Genomic DNA, 15,488 nt, shown 5'->3' with positions numbered 1-15,488 from the left:
ATTTGTTATCGGGCAAGTGATAAATTTTTGCGAGCTTGACTGGGGTTATGTACGACCTATATATCATTTTCATTATATTCTCTCTTAAGGCATTACATGCCGTAAATTTCAAACCGGTGGTCCAGACCTTAAACTCTATTATGAATCAGCAGGCTTCTGCTGGTTGAAAGACTGGCTGCCTCTTGAGAACGCAGACATTTTGGACTTAGAAGGATTTAATAATGCTTTTGGGTGGCATGCATATTTGTGGTATGACAAGGTTAAAGTACATAAAGCATTTAAAAACCATATTGTCAGGAAAGCATTGTCTGGATAAGATACAAAGACTTATTGGAAAATAAAACTCCAAGGTGGTTGTCACCAATGGAAGCGAAAGCTTTTAAAAGACTCAATATGGAGTCCAAATGGCCAAAATATTGGGAAATTTTGGAGCAAGAGGGAGACAAATTGAAATTGCAGAGTTTTGAGAAACTAAAAAACAAAGTGTGAGACTGGCTTCATTATTATCAGATAATGGAGGCTTATAAATTGGACAAGAAAATTGGATTCCAGGTGGAAAAATCAAAATTAGAAACAAAATTGTTAGAACCCAAAACTAAGATTTTGTCAAAGATGTATAACTTGCTGCTGAAATGGAACACCCAGGATGAAACGGTGAAGTCTGCTATGATTAAATGGGCACAGGATGTTGGACATAACATTATGTTTGCTGACTGGGAACAGTTATGGACCACTGGATTCCTTAGCAGTTAAGACTGAACTTGGTGAAAAAGCACTTTGGGGGATTGCAGCCTTAAAAAGGGGGCGCGAGCCATTTCAAGGCAGCAGCAGCAGCAGCAGCAGGCCTGGGCTGCTTCGCTAGCAAAAGCGCTTTCCCTCCAAAGCGGGACACAAAACCGCCGCCGTGAGAGCGCGTGCGTCCAACCCTCTTCGGGCGCTGCAATAGGGGAGCTCAAAGTCAGCAGCAGCAGCAGCAGCTCCCGGGCTCCCCTCAGCGGCGGCGTCGGGCCGCCCACCCGAGCCATCCCGAGTCAGGCTCTTGTCTCTCGCTCTGCCTCCTCTGCTTGGCGGCTGCCGGGAGGCCGGGGGAAGAAAAGAGAGATGCGTTTGATGATGTAATCGCCAGTCAGTGAGCGGTGAAATTTAACACCGAGCCGCGGTGGGGAGCATTCGCTGTGCTTTGGGGTTGGCTGCTCGCTCTGCTCTGCTCCGCAGCCAGAGGCAGAGTCTCCTTTTCAGCTCCGGCTGCCTGCGCTGTTGCCACTAGAAGCTGCAGAGAGAGCAATTGTAAAAGTTTGGTGGTTGTTGGTTTTTTTGCCTGCGCGTTGCAGAGCTCCCCCCCCTTTTTTTTTGCCAGTCTGGACCTTTGTTGCAGCTGTTCCCCCCCCCCCCTTTCGTTGGCCAAGACCTGGTGCAAAAACCCACCCCGCCGAAGCCCCTCACGCCAACCACCACGCGACACCCAAACAACAGCGCCCGGGCGGCCGCCGGCGAGGCACGCGCGAGGCGCCCCCTCTCGCGCCTTTGCCGAGCTGGCGCTTCCCCGCCATGCGGAGCGAGACCCGCTAGGGCGACCTTCGCGCAAGCAGCAGCAGCGGCAGCAGCAGCTCCTCTCTGGGCGGAGCGGAGCCGAGGAGCGGCGTCGGCGTTTCATGGACAGTACCTGAAGCCCCTGGCTGTGAGGAAGCGCTTGAGGAGGAGAGGGGGCGCCCCGAGGAGAAGAAGAAGAAGAAGAAGACAGCCGCCTTCTGTTTTCGGTTAGAACTTCGCTGCCCGGACAAATGCATACAAATGCCTTTAGGAGCTCAAAGGACAAGGAGTGGAAGCATCTCTCCCACCGCGAAAACGTGAGTTTCAGGCAGGGGAGAGCGGGGGGGGGGCGGTCAACGCGGTGGCCGAGCTGCGGGTCCCGGCTGTTGCAGCGACGAGGGGTTGGGGGGGTGCCTGCTTATGATGGGGGGGGTGTGGACAGAGGAACCAAGTCCCCCCCAATGAAATATTTTGAGGGCCCTCCCCCCAAAAGTTGATGGCCATTCGCATGGCCCTTCACACGGTGTGCGCGCGCCCTGACTTGCGATGATGGTGCGGGGCGGGGCTTTATTTTATTCAAGTTGGCACGAATGAGTTGACAATGGTCAATAGCAAGATGCTCGTTTGTTGGAAGATCTCCGCTCTCCTTGCCCGGCGAGGCTGTTTCTGGACTTGATGTTTTAAAGCCCTCGTGGGGGAAGGTGGTTGGCGCGTTTCCCATTCCTGGGAGGAACAGGATGCCGGGACTCCCAGGTTTCCCCCAGCTGTCCCTGGGAGTTACCAGGTCCGCTCATCTGCAAGGAGACTCTAGCTTTCTTGGTTGACCTTTTCCCTCGTTAAACCAGAAGGAAACAGGGATCTTTTTTTGATTTTTTTTTTTTAAATATTATTTTTGTTTTATTTCTAGCACCAGATGGGCTGGCCTGAGTTGGGAAGCAGTTGATTGATTAACGATGAACTGGCAAGTATGTTTGGGTTTGCTGAGAGTAGACTTAGGGAGGAAGCATCTCTTTTAACCAGAGATATCTCTGGTTGCCCTAACCACAGCATTCTTCTCCACAGTTTGCCAGCTCTTCTGGATAGTCTACAAGGACATACCAGCTCTGCAGAGAAGCAGCTCCCAGAATTAATATTATTCCTGTTGGAACTGGGGACAGACTTGTGTGTGTGGATTCCAGCTCCACAACCAAGGTCGAAAAGCCACCTCCCCCCCCCCTCCCACTCAACATCTACCACTCTGGCAAGACCTTGCTTACATTGATCCTGTGAACCATTAGATTAACAGATCTGTCCCAGTCACTACAATGGAGCATAATGATTGCCCCCTGATTTCTGAACATTGATGCTCCCTAGAGCCAACACATGAATTTTTTTTAAGAAAAATATTTTTATCTTTGGACTTTCTACCTACCTAGGAGCAAAAAATTGCCCTTTCTTGCCCAGTCTGATGAGGAAGGGCCTATCAGGGTATAAGGACAACATGCAACCCATGTGGGGAGGCTGCACATCCCTGTGCATGTGTGAGATGTTCATGGTATGAGACATAATGAGGGTGAAGTTGTGCCTTTCTGTCCATCCTCCCTGGAAGGGCACAGTTCATGTGTGTTATTTTTAGAGAAGGAGCCATTTGGGTTCCAAGCAGATTTGGCTGCCTTCTAGGAGGGAGCTGTTGCAAAGACTTAGCTGCCTGCAGACACCCGTCTTTCTTTCTTTTAAGAAAGAAACAAAACCCTTGTTTTAAACCAATCATTATTTTTATTTTTTTTACTGGTGATCTGGGGCTATTTAAAGTTCCTGCGTTCATGAAGCATGACAGAAAAGCACTTGCTTTTCCATCTGTGCAGCCCGGTTTTGGGAAGGAAGCAAAAGGGCACCCAAGATGACTGTTATTGGGAGAGGAAGGAGAGGTTTGGAGAAGGGTTGCTTGTTTGTACATGTGTGTGAGAGAGAGGGAAAGAGAGGAGGGGGCAGGGAGGCAGCTGACTGGAAAACCTCTCTCCCACCCACCCTCTTTTGCTCAATTCACAGGCAAGTGCTGCATTGAGAGGTCAGGTTGCCAAAACTTAGCTTCAATCCGCTTCCCTAGTTCATCTTTAGTAATAATCTTTCTCTTTCCCTGAAGGCAACAGGAGCAAAGAGACATTTGTTGTTACTTGTGATGGATAGGACTACTTAGTTAGGTTTGACTTACAGGCATGAGAAATCAAGGTGATCTTCCTGGATGCAGTTTGATTTGCCCTGGGCTTTTGCTCATTTTCTGCTTAGAAAATCAACAGGCTCTGCCAAGCAGCCAATTCTTTTAATTTAATACAGCAGAGTCTCTTGGGGCAGCTCTCTGTAAACAAATCCCTTGGCGTGCGAGGTAGTCTTTCCACGGAAGAGCTGGAGAGCAATTTGCTTTGTTGAGATTTGCAAGGCTGACTCCTTTTGTTTTATGCTTCGCTGGTCTGAATTTATTCTTCGTCAGATGTGTCTGCTCTTTAAGGCCCAGTTCTCATTGAGGTAGTTAAACATGGATCTGGAGAGGAGCACTTCAAATGATTGAATGTCCTTTCAACCAGAAAAATAAAAAATTATGGGAGCAATAATTTTAGCGGAGAGCTCTGGCAATCATTCCATAAGCATAAGCATTTCAGCCCAAATAAGTACCTGCCCCTTAGGGACGCGGGTGGCGCTGTGGGTTAAACCATAGAGCCTAGGACTTGCCCATCAGAAGACTGGCGGTTCGAATCTCCTCAATGGGGTGAGCTCCGGTTGCTCGGTCCCTGCTCCTGCCAACCTAGCAGTTTGAAAGCACGTCCAAGTGCAAGTAGATAAATAGGTACCGCTCTGGCGGGAAGGTAAACAGCGTTTCTGTGCGCTGCTCTGGTTCACCAGAAGTGGCTTAGTCATGCTGGCCACATGACCCGGAAGCTGTACGCCGCCTCCCTCGGCCAATAAAGTGAGATGAGCGCTGCAACCCCAGAGTCAGTCATGACTGGACCTAATGGTCAGGGGTCCCTTTACCTTTACCTAAGTACCTGACCCTTAGGAGCTAGATGTCTAATTTTCTATGAGCCAGTCTTCCAAAATGAACTTTAGATTGAATACTTGACTAGCCTAACCCGGTGTTAGGCTAAGAGATGGCGACTGGCCCAAGGTCACCCAATGAGCTGAGTGCAGAATCGAAACTTGGTCTCCCAAGTCATAGTTCCACACTCTAACCATTATGCCACACTGGCCCATTGCCTGCAGCTAGTGCATGGGCCCAGCAGATGATGGTTATGATAGGATTTGGATGCAGTCTTATCCCACAAAGGCTTGTGACAGTAGGGGAGGGATTTCAGATGATGAGTAAATGGGAGGGGATCGTGTGGCCATGCAAGCTAGTCCCAGCTGATGCACGAGCAGGGCGCAGGTTCAGCTGCCATGAGAGGGAGCCATACATGTGTATGCATGCATGTATGTATGTATGCATGCATGTATGTATGTATGCATGCATGCACGTAGAGCTCCTCTGCCTGAGAGAGGTGTTCCCTGGTCGGTCAGTATCCTGGATGCATGGGGGAACATTACTATGCACTTAGATCTTGTTCTCATGGCTATGTGGGGGTCTGCCTAAACCCTCCCAAGGTTTTGGGAGAAAACCTTGGACTGAGCTGTACATCTCCAAAGACAGTAGTACCTTTGGTTAAGAACTTAATTTGTTCTGGAGGTCTGTTCTTAACCTGAAACGTTCTTAACCTGAAGACCACTTTAGCTAATGGGGCCTGCTGCCGCGCCACCGCCATGCGATTTCTGTTCTCATCCTGAAGCAAAGTTCTTAACCCGAGGTACTATTTCTGGGTTAGGTACTATTTCTGAGTCTGTAACCTGAAGCGTCTGTAACCAGAGGTACCAATGTATAATGTTTTAAGTGCATTATACAAATGGGACACCAGATGGCGATGATGAGCTAACAACAAATTCCACATGTTTTTAAAAACGGTTTTTTAAAAAAACATTTGCACAGTGTTTTTTATATGTGTGTTGTTTCAGCCCTTGTGAATTTCACCAATGGTGGTAAAATTTACCCCCACTTAAAAAAACCTGTATGTATCCACACAATACAGGAGGGATAGCTAACATGGTGCCCTCCAGCTGGTTTGGTTTACAACTCCCATTATCCCTGACTTTGACCTTGCTGCCTGAGGCTGATGGGAATTGTAGCCCAAAACACCTAGAGGGCACAACGTTGGTTAACCCTGTATTAGTGCTTGATAGGGACGGCCTTACTGTTAGGGAGTTGGGCAGCCATCCGGGGCAGCAACAGTCCTTCTGCACTTCCAGCTGTTCTGCTACATGTCTTTGTCTGGGCTCCCTAAGCTGGCCTGCTGCCCCAGATGTGGTGGTGGAGCTGTCCTGTCACTAGTGTTGAAGTAAGATTCAGCTGCTAATTTATTTGGCTTCTGCATGTGGAACTAGAAGGAGTTGCTATCTTGTCCTTTGCCTCAGGCCACAAAATGTGTCTGTCCTGATGGTTGTGATTAATGGATGCTTCCAGATAGGTCTTTATTATGGGATGGGAGCTCATCATGCTTACCTTTTTTCTATAACATCAACATAACATTATTGGAGTCAAGATGGCAACCCCTACTTTGCCCTTATTTAATCTGGATTTAACATTTCTGGGGGAAAGCTGATTGGCTAACAAAAAAGCTTTTGCCATTGACCTGCTTGTGATATCTGTCCAACTTTTTGCAATATTAAGCTTCCATCTGGAAATACCCCCAAATCTATGGGGCAGGGTGTATTGTCAGCAGCTACCAAGAAAATCTGTTTCTCACGCTTTCTGCAGCATATATTGCCAGCCCTGAGAATTACTGAAGGATTTGGTCATGTAAATGACTGTTTACATTTTTGGCAGTGGCTAAAAATATTGGCACTGCTATAAAAACAGTAAAATACTGTTTATGTTATAACTTTCTATATGCAGAATGTTGTTTAGACAGTTACAGTCCTAAAACCTAGGAGCCATTGTGGACCGAAGACTGAATATATGAATGCGATGGCTGCAGCCAAAAAAATGGCAATGCAGTAAGCCCGACACAGGTGGCGCTGTGGGTTAAACCACAGAGCCTAGGGCTTGCTGATCAGAAGGTCGGCGGTTCAAATCCTCGCGACGGGGTGAGCTCCCGTTGCTCGGTCCCAGCTCCTGCCAACCTAGCAGTTCGAAAGCACGTCAAAGTGCAAGTAGATAAATAGGTCTACTCTGGGAAGGTAAACGGCGTTTCCGTGCACTGCTCTGGTTCATGCTGGCCACATGACCTGGAAGCTGTACACCGGCTCACTCGGCCAATTAACGAGATGAGCGCCGCAACCCCAGAGTCAGCCACGACTGGACCTAATGGTCAGGGGTCCCTTTACCTGTTTACCTAACTTGTGCACATTCAGCTTTAGGCACTTGGCCAAAAAAATGGGGGGGGGATTAAAAGACGGCAAGGTATTGGGGAAAATGAATGTGGCAGTTCACACGCACCCCCCCCCCCCGTGAACCCAGTGAGTTTTGACTATACTGTGGTACCTCAGGTTACATACACTTCAGGTTACAGACTCCACTAACCCAGAAATAGTACCTCAGGTTAAGAACTTTGCTTCAGGATGAGAACAGAAATCGCGAGGCGGTGGCAGCAGGAGGCCCCATTAGCTAAAGTGGTATCTCAGGTTAAGAACAGTTTCAGGTTAAGAACGGACCTCCAGAACGAATTAAGTTCTTAACCCGAGGTACCACTGTACATGATTTTGTCTTTAGGTGCAATCCCTGGAACGTAACCCTGACATAAGTTGCTGGCCTACTGTACTGTTTTGGGTTACATTAACAAATGCATTATTTAAAAAAACAAAACAAGAGCTAACAGAAACTTGGGTAATTGGTGGCTTGGGAGCTCTCAAAGTCTTCCATCACACTGCCAATACTGGACCCACCCCACTCCACCCCACTGCAGTGCAAGCTGAGAGCTTTACAACAAAACAAAAGAAGCAATCTCCTTGCCTTGTGAATAACATAGCTCTGTGTGAGGAGTGAGGGTGTTAAAAAATCATTGACTTACTGCTTAGCTTGTGCAGGAGTGAGATAGTGAGTAAAACCATCTCTGCAAGCACTAGCTGAGTTTAACTTTTTGTTCCCACGTCATCCTCTTAGTAAGGTGCACATACGATAAGCCCCCGGCTTAGGGTCATAATAGGGAGCATGCAGTCACAGCCTGCAGCCATTAAAGGCATCAGGGTCTGGACAGCCTGCTTCAGACACCTGCTTATCCTTTCCTGTCCCATGTCCTATGTAGGGTTTCCACATGCAACACATGCTGCTAGCCTTCTGCTAAATGCTCACTGCAGAAGCTCTTCATTGCTCCTTCCGACTTGCTACCTGTTCTCTGAGCATGCTGTTCCTGCCAGAATGAGCACTGTTTCATGATGGCAGGAGATCACAGAGGTGTAGCAATGGAAGGTGGAGATTTTTTATTGATTTTTTACCACGAGCATGGAGAAAGCAAGAGTATGCAAGTGCTGAAGCAGGCTCTCTTGTCTGCAATATTTATTAGGGGGAGGGGGCTTCCTCCCTTATAGAGTCACAAAGAGGCAACATACGACACAGTTCTCTGTTGAAAACAGCGTCTCCATGCGAACCAGGAAGTGACCTCTCCAAACAACGGAACAACTCTTCTTAGCTCTGCGGCTGCGATCTCCTGGGTGACATAGATGCCGTAGGCAGTTGAATGTGCATACATACTCTGTCCGTTTCCCTCCCCCCTCTTTCCACGGCCCCGGACAGTGGCAACCCATGCTATGCCCCTGTCCATCTGAGGGCTGAATAAACACTATCAGTCACCTCAGAGTCATCGTAAGTCCAAACAAAGAGTGAAGGCATATAAAGCTTGGTTCGATAACGTTTCCATATAGCTTCATGAACATGTCATATGACCAGCTACTGTTTGCGGCAGTGTTGCTTTTAAGTGTTTCATTGAGAAATAATGTCGCTAGATGCACAAGAGGACAGGGCTTCTAAACTCCTAGTAGCTGAATTCCTTTTTTCTCCATGACTATTAATGGCGCAGGAGCCTTACCTACTTTCACATCTAGTTTCCCCGATGAGAAAGCATTTGGAAATCACAGTGAATTGGCAGCACAGTACTAGAAAAGTTTGGATTTGATATCCCGCTTTATCACTACCCTAAGGAGTCTCAAAACGGTTAACAATCTCCTTTCCCTTCCTCCCCCACAACACTCTGTGAGGTGAGTGAGGCTGAGAGACTTCAATAAGTGTGACTAGCCCAAGGTCACCCAGCAGCTGCATGTGGAGGAGCGGAGATGCGAACCTGGTTCACCAGATTACGAGTCCACCGCTCTTAACCACTATACCACATTGCTATGTATCTTTGCTCCTAAGCGAGTTGTGCTGTATTCATTCGGGCTTGTTTCCAAATGCCATTGCAGCCATATTGTGCCAGCTTGTTCATGCTTACTCAGAAATAGGTTCCATCCACTGTGTTCACTGGAGCTTTCTCTCAAGTAACTGAGAACATAGGAAGAGCCCTGCTGAATCAGAGCAGCATCCCGTTCTCACAGTGGCCAACCAGGTACCTAAGGGAAGCCAAAAGGCAGGACATGAGTGCAACATCACTCCTCCTACTTCTGCTTCCTAGTGACTGGATTGCAGCCTTGTTTTACCTGCATTCTTGTTTTCTAGTTTTAGCATTTAGGCTAAAGCATATCAAAGCGCATATCTGCAGCAATAACCGATTAAAACCAAAACCCAGACTCTTAGGTTGCTAGCAAAAAACTATGTGCTACACAGGAGGGTTTCCAGGGCTGCATACTACCCACCTGTGTTTTGCATATGAATGTTAACAGCTAACCATGGGGGGGGGGGATAAGAACCTGTATGGAATATTAGGGAAATGCTCTCTACAACTTTTCCAGCCAATTCCGGGGGGAAATATTAAGAGTTTATCACTTTAAGCAAAAACGCAAAGAGGCTAAACTGTAAATGCATATGAAGTGAAAGATGAAGTGAGTATCCTTTCCTATACAATCTTGCTTCAAATTGCATTCCCCTCCCCCTGTGCTTTAGAGCGCGATGGAGAAAATGTTCTGTAGGTAGTGGGGTTTGAGCAACTGCTCACTACTTGAGTAGCTGTGATGGGATTTGCTTGTCATTTGTCTTTCTGCGTACATCTTTCTCCAGAGACCCTCTGATAGTTTCCTGGCTGGTTTTGGGGCCTTGCAAATTGGGTCCAGATGAGGAAAAGATTTTGAAGTTGGTGTGCAAAAGGATGTGTGTGTGTTTGTGTGTGTGTGGTGGTGGTGGGGAGAGGAATAATCACAAGCGTGTTTATAGGAACTGTGAAAGAAATGGCCAGGATGAAGTTTGGCTTTTGGGTAAGCGGGTGAGGTGGGCTACAGCTTCTGAGAGGCTGCAAACAATTTGCAGATTCCAGGCAGGGAAACCATGAAGCCGAGTTTGTGAAAGGTTAATCTGGACCACCCTAAGCATATTATTCCATTGTTGATGTGTGGTCGTCATCCCCTGCTTCCCAGTTTTTTTCTGGGCTCAGTTCAAAGTGCTTGTCTTGACCTTGAAGATTTAAAGATCCTGAGACCTTTAGTGTCTAAGTCTGGTCTAAACTAGGACCACTTTCCACACATGGATATGGCCATCAGCTGAAATTATCTCTGAAATTACCTTCTGAGATCAGGTGGCAGACTATCAGACAAATCTGCACAGATATAAGACTATAGAAAATGAAGGAACTCTTTTGCAATGTGTCACAGTAATTGCGTTCAAGTTTCATTCAAGCTATCAACATGAAAGGGACTTATTTTTTCCTTCTCTTCATTCCCAACTTACAACTGTGGAAAAAGAAATAATACATGTATTCATGGGAAGAGATCAGTTTTCTAAATTGATTCACCTTCTGCAGCTTAAGGAATGGATTGCCAATCTTTAGAAATCCCTGAACTGGCTACCTTTTGTTTGTGGTTTCTTGTAAGTTCTACCTCTGTTCTTTATATTAGGCAGAAAGAACTGCAGACTTGAACATCTATTTCCCTATCTTCCTTTATTCTAGAGTTGAATAACTCATGGCCAAGTGAATTTTCAGAAACCTTATGAGGGATAGATAGATAGATATAGATATAGAAAATCAATTTTTTTCTGATAAAGATAACTCTGACAACAGGAAACAGATCGATATATCAGTTACAATAGGACATTAGGATTTTGTGGGGTTTGTTTATCAGATCTCTTTGATTGGTTTATTTTGTAATGCAAAATGTAGCATTACTAATATTCAGTCATCCTTAAATCTGGCATGGGCTTTTGGAATTGTTTGATTTAGACTGCCAAACAAAGTATGAGTTATTAACCAGGACTGAATCTTAATTACAGGGCAATCAGTATTATGCTTGTTTGTTTTTAAGAGGCACATTTTAGCGGGTGCCGTTGCCAGTTTTGAAGTACTGTACCAGATTTCATAATTTCCTTACTGTAGCCTTGTTCTTCAGAAGTTCTGATGTTGCAGTCTATCATTATACAAGGATAATAATTTTTTCCTTCCCTGCCGTATCTTGATAACTTATTTTTTAATAGCTGCTTCTCCACTGGCCCACCTTCTTTATTTCCAAAAAAATACGTTGATTAGCTTCCGACCCTGGGTTTTATTCTAAATCACGTGCCGTTTATTAATATTTCACCTAGTAAGGACAAGCAAAGTTCATATAACAGTTTGCAAGAGAGAAGCAAAGGATTCTGGGAGTTGAGTCAAGCATCCTGTCAGGCTAACACAGCCTTCTCCAGCCAGAGCCCCACAGATTGGCCAACAGACACCAGTTGCCATTTGAGAAGGAAGAAAAGAGTGAGGGAGGCAGGCAAAAACAACATCAGTCTGCTTCCATCAGACTGGTTTTCAGGTATAAAACATTCTCATTATATTCAGTTTTGGAAGGCACAGAAATATACCTATCTAGTGCCATTTTTAGCATAAAATGAACAGTTCCTTTTCTTCCAGTTTTCTGAATTGAGAATTGGCCGCTGAGCATAAAATATCATTATCAGTGTTGCTTTCTCTCCTGGATTTTAGTAGGACGACTTTTGCAGCCAAAAGAGAAGGAGCTACACACTTGGTGCTGCACAGTTTCTTTCTTTTCTTTTTTTTTAAAAACCTTTTAATGTTGACTAGAGACAAAACAATGTCGAAGGAAACATTATTCAGAGCCTATGCCTTGGTAATTTCTAAAAAGTTCCCTCTGAAGTATAACATCTGCAGCAGGTGTGTTTCCTCATATCAGATGTCGAAGGGAAACCAGACAGAATGAAGTCAGCTGGAGCAGCCTCTCAGGAAGAACTTGTATAGTAAAAGTGAATTATTTACAGTACAAGAATGGTTTTTTTATATTTCAGGTTGCCAACAGTTTTTCGGAAAGTTTTTTTTTTTAAAAAAGCTGTGTGAGAAATAGAAAGGTGAACTTGCATTAACAGGGATAACTAGCAGAGGCCTCAACTTGAAAAATTTGCTAATACTTCTTGTATTTAGACAGAGGTGGTGGTGGTGAATATTGTGTAGAAGCAAACAACAAAACTTTTTCTGGGGAAGCCTCAAATTGTTATTTGTTTGGGGTAAACACTTATAAAATTATGTTGGCAAAAGATTAGAAGGTGAATCTTGCCTTGGCATGGAAAGACCCTGTTTGAATGGAATGCTAAACTATGGTTTATTGCAGAGTGGCTAACCTGTGGCCCTCCAGGTTGCTGCCGGACTCCCAAATGCAATCAGCCCAAGCTGTGAACAGGAATGATGGGAGTTGTAGTCCAGCAACATCTGCAGGGCCACAGCCTAGCCACTTGTCATTCAGAATTACGCACACATGTCAGCAGGAGCTTCACTCATAGACTGCTCCTCTTTTCAAGATTGGACACTTCTGTTTTTGCTTGTTGTTACTTTAAAATGTGATTTCTTCAAGCTAGCAGCTATCAAGTTATTGTTTATGATCCCGACTTGTTCTCAAACTGAAGTTTCAAGTAACCAGAGTTTCCCAGGTTTGGCTATAACGAGGAACTGTTGTTAGCTTCACGGTGGAAGCAGATACTTCCTGTCTCCCCACCTTCTTGGGAGTGGGGAGGGAAAACTTGTTGGTTTCTGCTCTCTTCACTGTGCAGCGAAGTGCTTGTCACGAGACAGGTGTTTACATTCCACAGTCTGTGCTGTTGGGTTTTCCCATGGGAAAGGAGACTGGATGTGACGTACACTGGTTTCCTGTTTTTCACTGTTCACACTGTGTTCTCTCCGTGCTTTAGAGGAGAGAGGATGCTTTCTCTGCTCCGGCAGAGGCAAGATGTTTTTCTGTAATCTACCAGCTTTGAAGTGTAAATAAAGTAATATAGAGTATGTGGCACGTACTCCTCATCATTCCGCTGTGCTTGGGACACTGCAAATTCAGCATTACTATCATGCAAGCCCATGCCTCGTGCATTTAATGCATTTGAACCTAACCATCTGCACTCTTGCTGCTGTTAAAGATGTAGGGGCAAAGCCAGTTTAAAAGTTGTTTTTATTCAGAATGGAAGCAAAGATAATTACAAAACGCAATATATGTGCAGCCTGATTTCATGCAGAGTTAGGTAGGTAAGTATAGTTTTCAGTAGTGGCTGAAAATGTCTGATGCTGTATTGTTTTTAATATTCAGTTGGAAGCTGCCCATCTGGCTGGGGAAACCCAGCCAGATGGGCAGGGCATAAATAAATTATTATTATTATTATTATTATTATTATACAGCTGTTGTTGTTATTTATTAATTTGATTTATATACTGCCTTTCATCCAAAAATCCTAGGGCGGAGTACAACATTAAGAACATGTTTTACAGAGCATCAAGAATAAAAACCTAATAAAAAACCATAACAGACAACGTAAATAACAAATTAATCGTCACAACAGTACCTCCCCTATTTTTATTTGTCTTCTGCAAGACCCAGAGCAAACGGGGGGTGGGGGGCTGGATTCTGCCTTGGAGCACATTGCTGTCTTAAAAACGCAGCTCGTTGTTCTTTTTCTCCATTTGGATCAAAATCAGTTTGACGGGGGCGGGTGGTGGTGGTGGAGACAGTTGAAAAGGCAGCATTCCCAAGGATAGTGCCAGACTGTGGTTGGCAGCCAGTGGGTGCAGAGTCAAGGGGCTCTTGGGAAGGGTCCACAGCAACATGGAGCAAATGGGTCAGTGCGTCTGGCTGTTAACTGGAAGGTTGGTGGTTCAAGCCCACCCATGGATTGCTGTAGGCAAAAGATTCCTGCAGTGCAGAGGGTTGGACTAGATCAGTGTTTCTCAACCTGTGGTTCCCCAGATGTTGTTGGACTACAACTCCCATCATGCCTAGCCAGCATGACCAGTGGTCAGGGATGATGGGAGCTGTAGTCCAACAACATCTGGGGACCCACAGGTTGAGAACCGAACCTTGGGTACCTTTCAACTCTACAATCCTATGATTCTATGAAATGCTTTGTGCAAATTCTTTCCCGCAGATCTCCATGCTGTGTGTGTAGCAGACCATGTGTGTTCATTATAGTTTGCTTTGTACTTTCCATGGTATCAGTTGCCTTGGGTGATGTTAATCGACCAGGCTGGAAAATGGTCAGGGTATTTTGCCTTGCTGATGCTCATCCACACGGAACATAGCATAAGCAAGAGGTGACACTTCCAAGTGCTGGTCTCTTTCTTCTCCTTCTTGGATCATTATATGTAAGTGTTTGCACATCTAGCTGCCACCATCTCCTTCTTCCTTATAGGAGCATTAAAAGAATAATAATTCTATGAAGGGATAGGGTAAATTAAGGTTTTGAAATGAAAATATAATAATAATGATTTGTGGATTGAAGGGCTGTCACACAGAAGAGGGCAAAGACTTGTTCTCTGCAGCTACAGGGGTCAGGGATAAACCCGATGGCATCAAGTGACTGGAGAATAGCTGTCAGATGCTGATGGTGGTTGCTCGTGAGTAACCAGACAGGAATCCGACCTGTCTTTTACAGGTTTTATTGTGCAAACTATTTACAGTGCAGATCTACAAAGTTCATGTCCGTCTTAGTTACTCGCAGAATCCGGGAGTGGCCCCTTCCAGCTTCTCCCCCAACATAAGAACTTTGGCACCCCAAGCCTCCTCCTCCCCTCCTTGAGTTTCACCCCTCTGTACAAGCTGGGCGACAGAAGTGGCGTGCATCCCTCCTGGCCAACCTGGCGAGGTGAGGTGCTGGGGCTCTCAGCAGCATCCTCGAGCCCTTTCCTCTCTTGGCTGGCCCCTTCCCTCTCTTCTCCACTGGAGGTGTGGCTTTTCCCACCGCTGAAAGAGGAACTGCTCCTCAGGAGTTTTGGAGGCTCCCCGTATCCCAACAGCCCCCCTGCTTCCCTCCCCTGTTCTGATGGCAGTCCCCTGACAATAGATTTCAGTTGAACATTAGAGGAAACCTGTTTCCAATCCAGTGGAACCAATTACGTCAATGGGTGGTGGTCTCTCCCTCACTGGAGGCCTTCAATCAGAGGCCAGACACCCATCTATTGGGGATACTCTAATATTGGATTTCTAGAAGGTGGACTAATGGCCTTTTTAACCCCTTCTACCTCTGACTCTTTGGCTAAATGTTAACGTTTTGTGTAACACAAACACTAATGCATATCACAGCTGGGGTCCCCAATGTCCTCAGCCTCAGACAAACACCTTCTTTGGCATCCACTAAGGCCTCTGTCCCTGACAATTTTATACTGTATATCTCTTTAAAGAGATTGAAGGTTTGGGGGCTTATTTGTTTGTGGTGCTTACTGCTTTATCATTATGGTTTGTCCTGCGGTGCCACCTAGGTCTTTTGCCTTTTATCTGAGTGGAATTCTGAGCTTCGCCCATGTTTCTTCTATGAAATGGGCATTGTGTGACACGCAGAACTGTTTCTTAGATTT

The 15,488-nt window shown here is 45.7% G+C and overlaps 1 protein-coding gene across 2 annotated transcripts in view; it reads left to right on the top strand.

The window, feature by feature from the left end:
- The first annotated feature begins 1,269 nt into the window (after positions 1-1,269).
- COL24A1 (collagen type XXIV alpha 1 chain) overlaps positions 1,270-15,488 on the top strand; it is a 170,230-nt gene continuing 156,011 nt past the window's right edge. For both annotated transcript variants that reach the window (XM_079981023.1, XM_079981022.1), the window contains exon 1: positions 1,270-1,847. In XM_079981023.1, coding sequence (XP_079837149.1) covers positions 1,792-1,847 — 56 coding nt within the window. In that variant the 5' untranslated portion in view covers positions 1,270-1,791. The remainder of the gene's footprint in view (positions 1,848-15,488) is intronic.

Source organism: Podarcis cretensis (assembly GCF_951804945.1).
Source record: "Podarcis cretensis genome assembly, chromosome: 6".
NCBI lineage: Eukaryota > Metazoa > Chordata > Lepidosauria > Squamata > Lacertidae > Podarcis > Podarcis cretensis.
Note: the sequence above shows the minus strand (reverse complement) of the source record. Positions and strands in the feature narration are given on the sequence as shown.